General features: G+C 40.0%; 1 protein-coding gene across 50 annotated transcripts in view; it reads left to right on the forward strand.

Annotated features, from left to right (window-relative positions):
• The window catches only part of Ank2 (ankyrin 2), a 520,770-nt gene that overhangs the window by 441,712 nt on the left and 63,914 nt on the right, over nucleotides 1-15,144 (forward strand). For all 50 annotated transcript variants that reach the window (XM_041659227.1, XM_041659266.1, XM_041659221.1 and 47 more), the window contains 3 exons: nucleotides 3,452-3,550; nucleotides 4,464-4,562; nucleotides 13,079-13,151. In XM_041659227.1, the coding sequence (XP_041515161.1) occupies nucleotides 3,452-3,550; nucleotides 4,464-4,562; nucleotides 13,079-13,151 (271 nt within the window). The remainder of the gene's footprint in view (nucleotides 1-3,451; nucleotides 3,551-4,463; nucleotides 4,563-13,078; nucleotides 13,152-15,144) is intronic.

Raw genomic sequence — 15,144 nt, forward strand, 5'->3', positions numbered from 1 at the left:
AGCAAGTCAGAGTATCAACACATCTTAGTGCACACAGATTGGTCCACATGCAAGAGAAAAGCATGGCGTAACGGCTGCTCTTGATGGATGATGTCACTCTGCTGCTCACTGCCATGGAGAAGTGGGGGCTCGGTAGGGTTGAGTTCAGCCATCGGGAAGACCCGCTGCAGCGCAGGTGCCTTAGCGCAAGCACATGCAAGGGTTTTAGAAGCACCCTTTCAAGGTGGTACTAATTAGAAACAAATTACTAGATGTTTTGTAAAGCGGTGTTTCCTTTTCTCTCCTCCTAGAAGTAGACACACCATCATTTTCGTGCAAAAGCATGTTCCTAAACTAATCCAGCACAAACATATTTTGTAAACTATAAATAGTCCTGGGGCACTTAAGATTCAAACCTCTGAGCTTGCCCTACGATGGCCATTGTCTCGTGTCTGACCTACATAATTCTGCAAAGCTTTCGTTGGTGCTTGCAGAAGAGCTTCCCTGCGGCTCCTCGGGCTTTCGTTTCTAGCGCCCTTTTTGTTGAGCCGGCTCAGAGGCACAGTCACGACAGAGTGAACTGGACAAATGCACCATGCAATCGGGGACACTGGCAGTATCAGCAACAGTCTGTGGTGGCGGTGCTTGTCCACTGAGATGGCTTCAGCATTTAGATGCCAAGCACTGTGTGGTACTGTCTGGGCCTCTGTGGAATTAGATCTATACTAGGCAAACATTTGATTAAGAGACAAGCAAAATTCAATTTTAACATTTTAGGTGAACGAGATAACTTTTACTGTGACATTTGTTTCTGTGTATTTCAGTGCAGTAGACAGATGCATATCTTAAGAGGCAATCTGTTAATAAGTTCTTGAGAATTCTTTCGCATGGAATGATATGATACCTATACTGCAGGAATTTCATTCTCTTCCTGATGTTTTATGTGTTACCATAGTTACTAAAGGATGTTTAGCTACTTTTAGATTGCAAACATGTACTGCCTTTATAACTCTTTATAAAATTTGACGTAAAGATTAAGAAATGTAAACTTTTAAAAATGAAATCATTATTTTCTTAGAATTATAATAAAGCTCTGTTATATTAGATTGAAACAAACTGGACTTAAAGGGATTTAACTTGTGAAGAGTGTTTAAACTCTAGTACAAACTGAAAATTTCTTTGATCAGACACACCGCAAAGATAAAAGAGTGTCTATGAGGAAATGGCACAGGTTGCTGGCATTTTCATATAACTACTATGAGCTATACATATCTTCATGGGAAACTTCTTTGGTCCTTCTTGGAGCTTAGACCTTCAGCCATTTCTGTATTACAAGTGAGGAAAATGGAAGCGTGAGGGATTTGGAGTCTTGTTCGTCCTCAGTAGAAGGGGTAGATCTGAGGCTGGTGTGCCAGCGAGTTGGAGAGTCACATAAACATGAAGTCAATGTCAAGGTAAAGTTTCGACCTGCTCCAGCTTCCAGTGAATATTCTCAGTCATCACAGCTTCGGGTGAAGGTCCGATTGAATCACACGCAGGGGTCGCTTTCCAGACCACAGCTGTCTGTCACTGAGGACTCCATTTAATATGGTCTACACCATGACTAATTATATTTAGCATTATTTATGGAGGCAATCTATCCTTTAAAATATATCATATTAGTTTAATACAAGGAATGTTATGTATGTAACAAAGTATTTAGCACATAGCACATGGTTAGTGAATGCTTGTTAAATAAACCAACTTGAGTGATAATGAAGAAGACAGGCAAATTCATTTGGCTGAATCTTATAAATAAAATGGAAAGGAAGAATTTTTAGGAAAATAAAAACCACTTACTTTATCCTTCTCAAATGTCCATGGATTTGGCTGACTTGAGAACAGGGTCTTATAATAACTGTAGGAGCCGGACGGTGGTGGTGCACGCCTTTAATCCCAGCACTCGGGAGGCAGAGGCAGGCGGATCTCTGGGAGTTCGAGGCCAGCCTGGTCTATAGAGCTAGTTCCGGGACAGGCACCAAAAGGTACAGAGAAACCCTGTCTCGAAAAACCGAAATAATAATAATAACTGTAGGATTCTAAGAGTCTTTTTAAATAGACTGCATTTTCAGGACATTGGGTTTATTTTGTTGTGGGGATCTATAGCACCTGTCGGACTCCTGACATGACAGAGTTAGGGACACCTGGGCAGAAAGACACTCATACTTGATGACATTCCCATACATAGAAAGGGCACCGTGACTATATGGAAGGGGTCCTATGACACTCATGAATATAATCAGACATTTTGTATTGTCAAAATGACCAAGTATACATGTTGTCTGCTATGAAATTGCAGGAAATGTGCACACAGGTGTGCATATTCTTTTAAGCATAGGCAAATATACCACTCAGAAGTTACAGCTTAATGCAATGGACTCTCATACAGACAAATAATTATTTTTTGCAGAGAATTGCCAAGTAGTCACTGTTGTCCGGGATCTCCTGCATAGAAATTGCGCCTCGAGTGACTGTGGAGGAATAGGTTAACCCTGTTATTTTCAGTTTTGTTGTTTTTGCAATGGGGAGAAAAAAATACTCACGTGTGAACCATTTGTTCACTATTCTTTTAGTCAACTATTATTTGCAAAATTCTTTTTCTATACTAAGCACTGCAAGTCATTTCAGGGTAATGGTGTTGATTAAAAGGGACCGCACTCTAAGGTCCAGCACAAAATGAACGCCCAAGGGATGACTCCCGTTCCCCCATCAAGGATTCCAGTAAAAATTTGGAGTTAATACAAACGCTAATTTGTGCCACCCCTACCATCTACCGCAGCTCTGCTCAAGGCTGGCCTCATGCTAGGCCCAACATCAACTCCAAGCCAGGGACTTTCATCTCCGTCAAAGTTTTGATTGCATGTCAAAAATTCTAGTTTTTAGACACATTTTACTGGGGCAGGGCATTGGGCTTCAAATGGAGTTTTCTATTCAGAAGCTTCCGCATGCAGCTTTCTCTAAGCAAGGCTATCTCCTGGGTTAAGCTTGAGGTTAAATTCTTTTATTGTCGTAGATCTAAAGCTAACATCGAGGGTTGATAGCAGTTTGTGTGACCCTCAACAGCCCTCGGTGAAATACCAAGTTACTCTTTCATCTTTCCTGAGGAAAAATATCACAGCTTTGTTGTTCTTTCCCTTTTAAAATCTTCTCTCTGCGGAATCATTTTAAATGTCAATGGGTTAGAATATAATAACCGTTATAAATTGAGTCTGTTTATCTCGTGTTTCATAATCTCGTCTCTTCTTGTTTAGTCCGCCATAAGGTGTGAGGGAGTGTTTGCTGCTGAGACACGGGTTGCTGGGAAAATTGTGCTCCAAATAAACAATGAGGTGCTAGCTTGGTGGGTTTGCCGTAAATAAGACGACTGAACTGAGGCTGAAGGCTAACCTGATTTTCTTCTCCCTCTGCAAATCGGCGCCATCATGATCGATAGAATGGCTACACACCTCTGCACCAAGCTGCCCAACAAGGCCACACACACATCATTAATGTCCTGCTCCAGCATGGGGCCAAGCCAAATGCCACCACCGCGGTAAGGATGCCTGTGACCCTTCCCTGGGCTTTCATCTTTCTCCTCCCTTGCCCTGCTCTGCGTGTATTGTCAGAGATTAAGTGTGACCCATCCTCCTTAAACAAATTCCCAGGCTGTGGAAAGCCCCAGATTTGGGCAAAAATCCTTTCTAGTAGTCTGTGATTTCTGGGGAGTGTTTGCCGGGAAGGAAGTCAGTTGGGGCTCTGGGGAACGGGGCCCTCCACTTGGACTGCTGGAAGGGCTTTGCTTACAGCTGGCTCTCAGATGTGAGCACATATCCGCCCCTCCCTCCCCCGTCTTCTTAACAGAGCCCAGTTTCTGAGCTGCTGGCTTCGAGCGGGCCTCATTGGGATGTGGAGCCATTGAAATGTAAACTAAGCGGTGCTATTAAACAAACGGGGTCCCCAGTGGCCTGGGCTGGAGGCGGCTGGAATTGCTGGCTTGGGTAGTTTTTGCAGCCCTGGAGCTCCTACGGAGCAGAAGCTAAATCTGTCACTGGGTCCCTATGGGTAACATCTTACCTGCAGCAGATGGCCTGACCCTTGGTGAGCAATGAGCATACCAGGTTCTCCCTGGTAGTTTTGGCAGACACTCTCCTCAGTTCCAGGGGTGGCTTTAGAAGACCAGAGCAGCCTTTGGAGCTGCTTGACAACCTCAGGGTTAAGCATCAAGTGCTTCTTATTAAAAAGAGCAGGCAGATGCAAGCTTGTTGTGTTACCATGGTGACCTGGGCTATAGTCTAAAGAAGTTACAAAGACAGATTTAGACGTAATGGTAAAAACTAGTGATTTTCCCGAGCTTGCCTTGTTTTGGAAGGAAGTGCTGGCTCATGCCTAGCCCCGGGTGAGCTCATTGGCTCCGAAGGCAGTCCTCCCTAGCCTTCCTCACTCTTTCCCTCTTTCTCTCTCTTCAGAATGGTAACACAGCTCTGGCGATTGCTAAGCGGCTGGGCTACATCTCTGTGGTTGATACCCTGAAGGTTGTGACTGAGGAGGTCACCACCACCACCACGGTGAGTACTGATGACTGGCCTGCCCCTGTCCTCTTGTTTTTCCCACCACATACCTTTTGCTCAGTGTTTGCGGCTTGAACTTTTTTTTTGTTGTTGTTGTTGCGTGCATGGTAGAATAGGCTCAGGATATGCAGCTATAAATGTGCTTACCAACGGGTACAGGGTTTCTGTCAGTATAATTCCAAATCAAATATATGAATATAGCTTTGTAATTATAGAAAAGTGCTTTACCCTGTGAGTTCTTTTCTGGTTCTTCTGCTTCTTTCTTCTGGTTGTGTGACACCTACCGCTGGCAGAAAGGTATCACAGGCTGTCACCAACTTGAACTTGGCCTAGAGGTCAAGCAGCCTCTTCTCAAAAGAGACCCTGGCTAGGTCAAATGCACTTCTACAGACAACAGTCTCCTCAAATTTCTTCTTTTCCTCATGTCTGATGATTTTTTTTAGAATAAAAATTGCAGATGTCCAGTGTATGCCTACGATCCTTTATTTCCACTGCTTTAAAACACCTAATGATCCCCGAGAAGGGACCAGTGATAGTCATGGCTCTTGGCCAGAGAAAATCCCAAGAGCAAATCCAGAGAGTGCTGCATCCTTATCTCTGCATAGGCTCCAGGGGGAGTTTTTAAACGTTAATTTAAGCACGAGTTCGACGAACATCAGCGTTTCAATTTATCGTTGTCAAGCGGAGAAACAACAAGATCTGAGATGTTCCATGGAAACAGTGACACCACAGATCAACCAAGTGTTCGGAGTAAGGCTGTGCTGAATGCTCCAAGCTGGAACCACTGCATACAGAGTTTGGGAACACTGGATTCTTTTAAATAGAGGGGAGGGAAAAGAAAGGAATTTTGTTTTACAGGCCAGCGAAAAGCCCCCGTGGACAGCCATTGAGGTGGATGAAACACAGTCGATGTGACATGCAGTTTTAAATAGAGTGGCGTATGAATAATTAATGAACTGCGCAATATCGCCTGAACTTTTTGATGGGAGGCAGCTGCTCTGCTCATTGTGCGAGCAGAGCCCTCTCCTTGAGCCAGCGCACACAGTGGTTTTAAAGATATAGATCGGGTCAATTATAAATGAGAAAAAGTTTTGCTAATGTTTAACATTCTACTTACAGGTCATGATATAAGGCCATGGCCTTTTTTTTTTTTTTCTTAATTTTCTTCTATTTAAACATTTGGAATCAGTTAGTGGGAAATGCTCAGGCTTCTGTGATTGCTCAGGATAGGATGGTGCGTGTTTCCGTTCTGTGTCGCTCAAATGAGGATAGATATGTCTGTCCCCACAAACCTTCATTTCCTTGTGGTGAGAATATTTGAAAATCTTTCTGCTTGGCTGAATCTTAACCACTTTAAAAACGAATGGTTTTTCGTAACAGGGAAGTCTCACAGCTATTTCACCTCAGAGCGGCATGCACTTCACAAAGACACAAAGGTGTTAGTGAGAAGATTGGCTGAGCATGGGTGCTGTCAGAGTCTTGGCTTTTGTTAACTTCAATACTTTTTCCACGCTGGAAATAATGGATATGTATTTTTACGGAATGGCCGCTAGATGGCAAGCTGTGGCTCTTTTCCTCTGGTCCTACTTTGCTCTCATTCAATTTGCTAAGTAACATTTCTTCTTTAAGGAAGGAAAGATGTGTGGGGCCTCTGCGCTATCAGCTGAAGAGCATCAGTAGTTGAAAGAGTTCTTCTGCACAAGCGTAGTGGGAGGGGAGAAGACAGTTATAACCCAGAGGAAAATGCATTTTTTTTTTTTTTGTACATCAACAACATGGTGAAACTTACACATCCCATTAAGATTTCCGGTACATAAATATTAGAGCAATTGTTTTTAAATGCAAAAGATCCATATTTTAAAACAGAAGCAGCTAACATTTCTTAATTTGTTTCTAAGCATTCTAAGTACTAGGCTGGGGATTGACTCAGTGGCTAACACACTTGCCTCACCAGTGTGAGAAACTAAGTTTGGACCCCAGAACCACACAATGGTAATGGACATCTGCAATTGTGGTCTTTCTGTGGACAGATAGGAGGTGGAGGCAGGAGAATTCCCAGAAGTTGGAGGGCCATAGAACATGGGCTTCACAGCAGCAAGCAGTGAGTTCCTATCTCAAAACAAAGTGGAAAGTTTAGAGTGACAATCCTAGGCTATTCTCTAACTCTCACTGTGCAACTTGGTGTGTGTGCTCTGCAGTCACACAGGTGAAATATACAAACACAATTATAAATATTCTCCATCCCGTGGACCCCCTGGACCAAGTTTTCTCCGCCCCCTTATTTCTGAAGTCGCTTATAAAATAACCACTCTGAGGCTTAATGTTAATTACGTATTCTTTGGCCTTTTAGCTCAGGCTTCTTATTAACTAACTCTTGCGTCTTAAGTTAACCCATTTCTATTATTTTATATTTTACCACGAGGCTCGTGGTTGGTTTGTTACCTCACGGGTTGCTTCTTGGGCAGCTACATGGCGTCCAATATGTGGCCCCATTGTCTTTACGGAGACTTCAAAGGCCGTTGTTAGGCAGGCTCATGATTCACTGCAGAAAACTGGTACTCACACCCAAAATCATGTACAGGAAGGTAGTTGAAACATTTTTTTTTTAATTGTTAGTACTCCGTATGACCATTAATATCGTGACAAAAAGTTTAAAATATATTTATAAGATTGATGTATATATTCATCTTATAAATTTTATAATCTTATAAATTTTGAACCTTAAGAAAAGCTGTTAAAGAGTCAACATAAAACCAAAAGATTGTAAGATTAGTGGCAATAAAGTAGTTTTTAAATATTTGTTTATCTTCTATCCCAGATCAGGTGGCTCTTCTGACATGAGACAGAGATTTTGGATTTCACTTTAGTAAACATGCTTGGGTTTAGAGAAGGAGAGAGCCACAATCCAACTCCAAAGACATACACACATGCTGATTTTTTTTTAAAAATATTTACCATCTCTAAGTAAGCAGGCAGATGGTTTGCCAGAAACCAGATATACAGGGAAGATATGGAAAGTCTTATCCCTGACAGTTAACTCTAACACAAGGCAACTGTTTTTAGAACATTTTATGAGTTTTTGCTTTTGAATTATTTATATTTAATTATATTTTCACTACTATATTATTATTTATGTTCATTTTAAAGTTGAACATTATTTGAAAAAAAAACCATATTTGAAATTTCTAGGTGAAAAACCCAGTAAGCCATAAATAACACACAGAATGTCAGATTTCAGCTTCAGTGTGTCACTCACATTAAATAAACCACCATTCCCACCAATCCCCTTTATCTGGAGGGTGGTGTTAGTGGCGGGTTGTTGTTTTATTTATAGTTCACTTGCATGTATGTCTATGCCGGGTGCCTACAGAGGGCATCAGATCCCCTGGAACTGGAGTTACAGACAGTTGTTGGCCATTAGTGGATGCTGGGGAGTGAACCTGTATCCCCTGGAAGAGCAGTCAGTGCTCTTAACTACTGAGCCCTCTCTCTATCTCAATGGCTGCATGATTTGATTCTGCTTTATGTTTATTGTCTGATGCTCCTAATTGGTTCCTGATAGAATTGTGAGTTTGTTCTGAGATATGAAATTTGTAGCTAAAAAAGTACCTATGCATTCTCTTCTAGTGTGGAGGTCTTCATGCAGTACACCTCTCTGTGGGAAATAGTGCTCAGTCATTCTTTTTCCTATAGGGCGCTATCTGTGATATCTCAAATAGCTAATATGTAAGATTAGTATTGTGCTAGCTTCGGAGGACACATCTGGAATTCAGTTCAGGCTGCTGGATCGCAAAGGCCTCTTTCCTAACCATTCCCATCTAATTAATCTTGGTTTTGCTGAAAAGTAGCTTAACCAGAATTCTATGAAAGAACTATTCCTGCCTAGTTTTCCACAAAATAAAATAAAATAAAATGCCACACAAGATTTATACTTTACTGATTTCAATGGGCATGTCCTATTTCATGTCATTTTCTAAAGTTTACTGACTAGCCAAAACAAAAACAAACAAAACCCAGCACCACAGTGATAGCCTCAGTGCCCGGCATTTTATAATGAGGCAAAGGGGATCGAATTTCACGTGATGAAATTAGATGCATCCATTGGATGCGGCCATTGAATTGTAGCTGCACAAGTGATGGGCTCGCTTACCACCCATTGCATTTCCAGGGTGTGCCGCTGTGCAGTCATGTGAGGTCTCTTGAAAAGAAACTTCTTCCCCAAGTCCTTTGCCCCAAAGCATGAATGAAGGCATTGTGAGAGAGCGGATAAGAGGCAGTGGATTGTAAGGGAGAGGCTGGGGCAGCCGAGATCGCCCAGACACTGTGGAATTGTGGCATTTCTAAGTTTACACTGAGAGACGCAGCAGGGGAGGTGGGACATTTCAGCATTGTCTTAGGATGAAGTTCTCTGTGTTTGCAGGAGCGGTCCTCACAAAACTGGGGGCGTATTCCCAACAGCAATAGCCAACAGCCCTAGTCTAGTAAGACTGGGAAAACTATGAAAAATGACTCATTCCTCCACCTGTCAATCTGCTATCATCAGCTAAGTTTTTTATTATTGGTGTAATTTTAAAGTAATATATTATATGGCAAAGAGTCGTTGCTAGAAAGAACATAATTATCTAATAAATTACCCAAAATTACCACATATAAATCATATTAGATATATTTTCCTTTGCTCATTAGGTAGGTTTTTTAAAGCAGTAAAGAAAATGTAATTCTAAGTCCGAAATTTGATTTGATACCATGTTTGTTAAAAGAATCATCGAAATAAAAATTCAATGCATACAGATAATGTCCTTTCACACTGTCTGATCATCATTTTTTTTCTGTGAATATAGTTCCTTGATCAATTGTCTGGATTGTCATCTTTGCACAAACACTATCAATAGTCACTATGTGTGTATGTGCTTTATAACACCTAGTTATCACTTCCTGGGGCTCAAGAGATGGCCTGGTGGTTAGCCCTTGCTATCCAAATGGCAGTTTATAGCTGCCTAATGCCCCAGTTCCAGCAGATCCAAACCCTCTTCTTGCCTACATAGGGTCCAGAATGCAATGTAAGTACATACACGAAGGCAAATTTTCATGCATATTATAAATAAATATTTTCAAAAGTTTTATATAACATTTATGCATTTTTTGTGTGTTCTTAAAGAAACATGTGGAGTATAGAACCCTTAACTTTGTCTGATATATTTTTAAAATCATTTATAATTGTCTCACCCACACCTAATTTGGTAGCAGTTATTTGGGGGAGGAATACATCTTTGTTGAAACTTCCTAGAGTACTTACCTTTATCTTTCTAGAAAAATGAAAACAATTATACATTTAATAGTTTGCTTAGTTACAACAGTTATATTGACGAATATGGTTGGCATTAACAAAAGAAGGGTAGCCTACAAGTGCTCTGATGACAGCCACAGGGTGAAGGTGTTGAAAGGTGGCATGGTGGCCGAGATCATTGTCTATGCTGTGATGGCTTGGGAGGTCTGCAAATACAAGGCATGACTAGGTAGGGGGTGTTGGCCAAGTGGGGTCACTTAGCATACAGTTTCCTCCCCCAGGGAAAACCAGATATTATCCACTAATTATAAAGCATCATAAGAGCTTATATTTAATTTCCTATGTGTTCCCATAGCATGATGACTCACTCATTGTCTGACTTAATTATATCTCATTAATCTTGTGCATAACATATTCTTTATTCTAACTTTTAAAGTTGTTTCAGATCTTGACCATGACATCTTAGACTCTGTAGCAAAAGCAGAAGTACATGAACCTTGAATTATAGCTTTGTCCTCCCTCTATTGTGCAAATGCAGTTGTTTAAACAAACTATGTTCCAGTAACCAAATATCTTAAGGATATTTCATTTCAAAAGAAAATTGTATATTATATCTAATTATATACCTCATGAGTAGAAAGATCTGTTTGTGATACATTCAACAAACATTTACTGATGCCCTGTGAAGACTGGGCAAATATTAGATTCAAATACAGCTCCATATTGCATTGTACATTGAGGGCATTGTGAGTATTATTCAGGAAAACATCTGTGAGCAACATGATTATTGTGTGCTGCTGTTTATCCTGCTATATACATTTTCTAATATAACAGATAGCACTTAATCCCAAACAAGGCAGCCTGGCTAGTCATTCTGGCAAGGAAAAAGAACGTATACTCACACTACCAGCATCTGGCAATGGACCATGGGCTGCCACACAGTCGTTTACTTACTAATGGAGACACTTCTTCGTGTAGAAATTACTCTAGAACATTCTCATATGAAATGAACTTCCTGAGTAGTCTAACACAATAGACATAGTCACATTATTAAATCGTTTTATTTACATTTAGATACTTATTTAGAATGTTTCAAGAAAGTTTAACAGGATATGCCTGTTGTATGACTGTCTCCCTAAGGCTAAAATATGAGCCTCAAATTGAGTTGTATAATATAACAAAATGGAACATCTGTCCTGGAGATCAGATCTCAATTTGTAGCTCGAGAACTCACTATGTAGGCCAGGCTGACTTCAAACTAAATGGGACTTTTATAAAAAATACTGTTAGCTGGACCCCAAGATGCAGAATTATTATTCTGTGTTGAGACACAAGTAACAGTATGTGTGTGTGTGTGTGTGTGTGTGTACACTTAAGGCCAGAGGTCCATGTATCCAGTGTCTTCCCCAATCATTGTCAGTCTTAGGTTTTCAGGCAAAATCTCACTGAACCTGGAGCTCATTCATTTTGCGAGTCAGAATGGCCAGTGAGCTCTAGGTGTCTCCCTGTTTTCCCAGCACTAGTGTGACAATTATGTGCACTTGCACCTGGTCACCATGTGCCAGTCTTCTGAACTCAGACCCTCATGTTTGTAGCAGACATTTTATCATCTGCGCCATATTATCAGCTCAGATCATTGATATTTTAAAATACTTTTTGGCAATTCTAGTGTACTGCTAGAGTTGAATTCTATGATATATAGATTATAAATTTAACTGAGTTAAATTTATAACCCAAGTTTGAAATACTGAAATAATAATAAAGTTGTGTCTTATGAAAGCCCTTTAAATTTATTCATTTCACAAATGTTTATCTGCTATCTAGTGTGTGGGACATCATTGGGCCTTTGCTTTATTTTGACTGCAGCGTTTAGCTTGTTCTCATCTAGTCAAAACCTGTTGCCTTACATAAATATCCCAAGAAACGTAGGCAAGTTGGATTTATTGATGTGGGCTTCAACTGTGCCCTCACCTACACCCCACAAGGTTCTCTAGCATTGTACTTTCTTCCTTGTCTTTAAACAAAGATTCCACTCAAAAGAAAATCTGTTTTGTCACTTGGTGATTTTTAAGTATATGTTAACATAATTTTACAGCATCATACTTTTATATCATTTCGTATGTATGAGAGAGGCATCTACTCTGTTTCAGGTTCTATGGTAATACTCTACCTCTGGAATGACTCCCACTCTTCTGTGGGAGGTAGAGAAATAGATAAGCCACACACAGTTGTGTGTGATATATATCTAGCAGAGTTCAATAAATAAAGTTATTGGTAGAACATCAGGAAGTATTTCTCTGTGGTAATCACTTCTGATAGTCTGAGGAAAAGGTTTTGATAGAGAAAGGAATGTGTTACATACATGACTAAAATGTTCTGAGACCCTTCATGCCTAGGATGAATGTAATTTTCAATTGCATCCATCAGTTACCCCAGCTGATGCTTATTGAGTCCACAGTCCAAGGACTGTTCCCTAGGAGCTCCTGCATTGATACTCATCACAGCTTATAAAACATTGCTCTCTGGTTTCCCAACAATGAAACTGAGGCATGGCTGAGATCAAGGACGTGCAGAAGCCTTACAGCTAAGATGAGTCTGGAAGTGGAAGCCATGCAGCCAAATGAGCCTGCTCTTTCAGCTTTTTATCCTCTATCAGGAATGACATCATTGGATTTGGCCACTCAAGGGAGCACCAGAGAAGGCCCAGGAGCAATAAACCATAACTGCAGTCTGAATACCATAGAGATGACTAATTCTCTATTGCTGGTCCTCTAACCCCTGACAACACCTGTCACGTATAATTTATGCACTCCATTTCTTTTGCAGCGTCTCTGTAACAGCTTTACTGTTAATACATTGCATGTTTATTACTTCATTGTAAAGTTTTGCTGGAAATGGCTAGAGACATCTTGAAGACATTTGTTTGCCTTTTCAATAAGACTAATTACTAACGCCATTACTAAAGACTTCATTTTTCAATTGGGAACTAACAGTAATGAATCTTCTCGTGGACAATGTTCCTGGAGTCCTTGGTCATTTGTCTTCAGAAAGAACAAAGGAATTTTCATGAAAGCGAGTAAGATTCCAAAACATCCACATGGATAAGATGGGATGTTTGGGGTCCGATGGCTTGCTGCTGCTGCAGAGTATGGCACCTCTGTGACTCCATTTAAGTTTTGTTTGATTTTATTTTTAACTTTGCACTGAATGATTTTTGTCTTTCCAGACTATCACAGAAAAACACAAGCTGAATGTTCCTGAGACAATGACGGAGGTTCTTGATGTTTCTGATGAAGAGGGTAAGTCTTTGGTGACAGCTGCTGAGTTCCACACAAGGAAACGAAAGTTTTATTTGAGATAAAGGTGGTAGTATAGATTATAGCATACTAATATTTAAAACCCAGCCACCAACTGCTATAATCTATACTACCTACTTTTTTCCCATTATTATTTTTAATCTCTAATACCAAGTAAGACTAGGGAATGAGAAAGAAGCTTCTAATTATCCATGCACTAAAAGAGCTGTCTGATATAATAGTTATTACTAATACATATACTAATTATGCCAACATATTTCATACTCAAATGTCTTGAAACACCTTAAACCATTTTTTATTAGTGGTATATTAAGAAATCTCTGCTGTCTGGTGAGTTCAACCATCCAGAATATATATCAAACCCAGAAGAAAAGAACCTTAGAAAAGGCACAAAAGGACCTCAGCACAAAATAGTGCAGTCCCAACCTGAGTAAGTCATTCTTTATGCCAGGAAAGATCCAGGAAAGATTTTCACTTTCATGATGGTTTTAGAATTGATAAAAAATTATCTAGTCTAGTGGTCCTCAGCCTTCCTAATGCTGTGATCCTTTAGTACAGTTCTTTTTGCTGTGGTGACCCCCAGTCATAAAATTATTTCGTTGCTACTTCCTAACTGTAATTTTGCTACTGTTATGAATTATAATGTAAATATGTGATATACAGGATGTCTTATATGTGATTGCCAAAGGACTTGCAACTCACAGGTTGAGAACTGCTGATCTAGACAGTGGACTTCAGAGTCCTGAAAAGGACAGGGACTAGGGGGTAGAGGTCAGAAGCCAGGCTTGACACAGAGAGGCTCCTTATTTACTTTACCACTGACTTCTTTGTTCCACATTTTAAATTTCCATGTATTGTTTCTTCTGAATAATAATAAAAATGAACCTACTACTCTCATAGAGTTGCAAGCTTCACTAGTAGAACCAGCATATGAGATTAAAAAAACCTATTTCTATGTATATGTGCATGGAACATTCATCCACGCCTATGCAAAATCATTGTCACAAAGGCAGTGCTAGGCCTGATATTAAAAGACTCTATGAAAAATATTAAATATGTCTCTAGGTTCTTTGACATGAAATCTCAAGGCCAAGCTTTATATTCTTAAGTCTTTCTTGGAACCAGCTTGTTTCATTATTGGCAACTAGGCGCTGAGCTGTGTCAGTTTGCATAAGAATTATGACAAGAACGAACAAATGTTGGATCGATGTATGATGATGAGTAATTTTAAAAGTCCTGCCAAAGGCTGTAATTCTGAGTATTTATTATAAGTCTGAGCTTTGTTCTAGTATCGGCCTGCTGAGTTCGAGCATTTGTATATGCATGCCATATTTCAGGGGATTTTCTTTCTCATTCTCATTCATATGTTATGCAGCTCTTAAGCAGTTTGGTGACCACTTTATTGATGGGGAAACGCTTAGTGATTCAGGTACCATTCAAGGGACTCAGAGTGATTGCCTTTCTTTGCTTTTAATTTTTCTTAACCACCTCGAAGCAACTTGTTAATTCTTAAATCTTTGTGCTTGATACTAATGTTTCTTTGGAAACATCTTGTATTGTGTGGGTAGAATTGTGCATGTGTGCATTGGATGCGTGCATTTTATTATTGTGTAAGTTTAAAGCCATGTTTGCTTATTCTGGTAATAGTTTAGCAACTATATGGAGACCAACTAAACAACATTACCCTATCTGAGGTACATTATAAGAATGCTTCCCCAGAGTCATAGCTTTATTTTTTTAGGGTAGAGATTTTGAGAAAAAGTAATTCTTTGGTATATTAATACAAAAGTAAGCATGACATATTGGTAACTAGTTTATTAGTTACTAGATGCACTTTCAGCTGAGGTTGCTTGAGGTGAATGCTCACATTACTCCTTTTAGATGAGGCAAAAATATAATAAACTAGAAGCCAGGTATGGTAGCATGCATCTATAGTCATGATTACTCAGGAGGCACAGGCTGGATGATAACTGAG

The sequence above is a fragment of the Microtus oregoni genome, unplaced genomic scaffold (genome assembly GCF_018167655.1).
Source record: "Microtus oregoni isolate MIOR12 unplaced genomic scaffold, Mior012 000000F_ref0000247, whole genome shotgun sequence".
NCBI lineage: Eukaryota > Metazoa > Chordata > Mammalia > Rodentia > Cricetidae > Microtus > Microtus oregoni.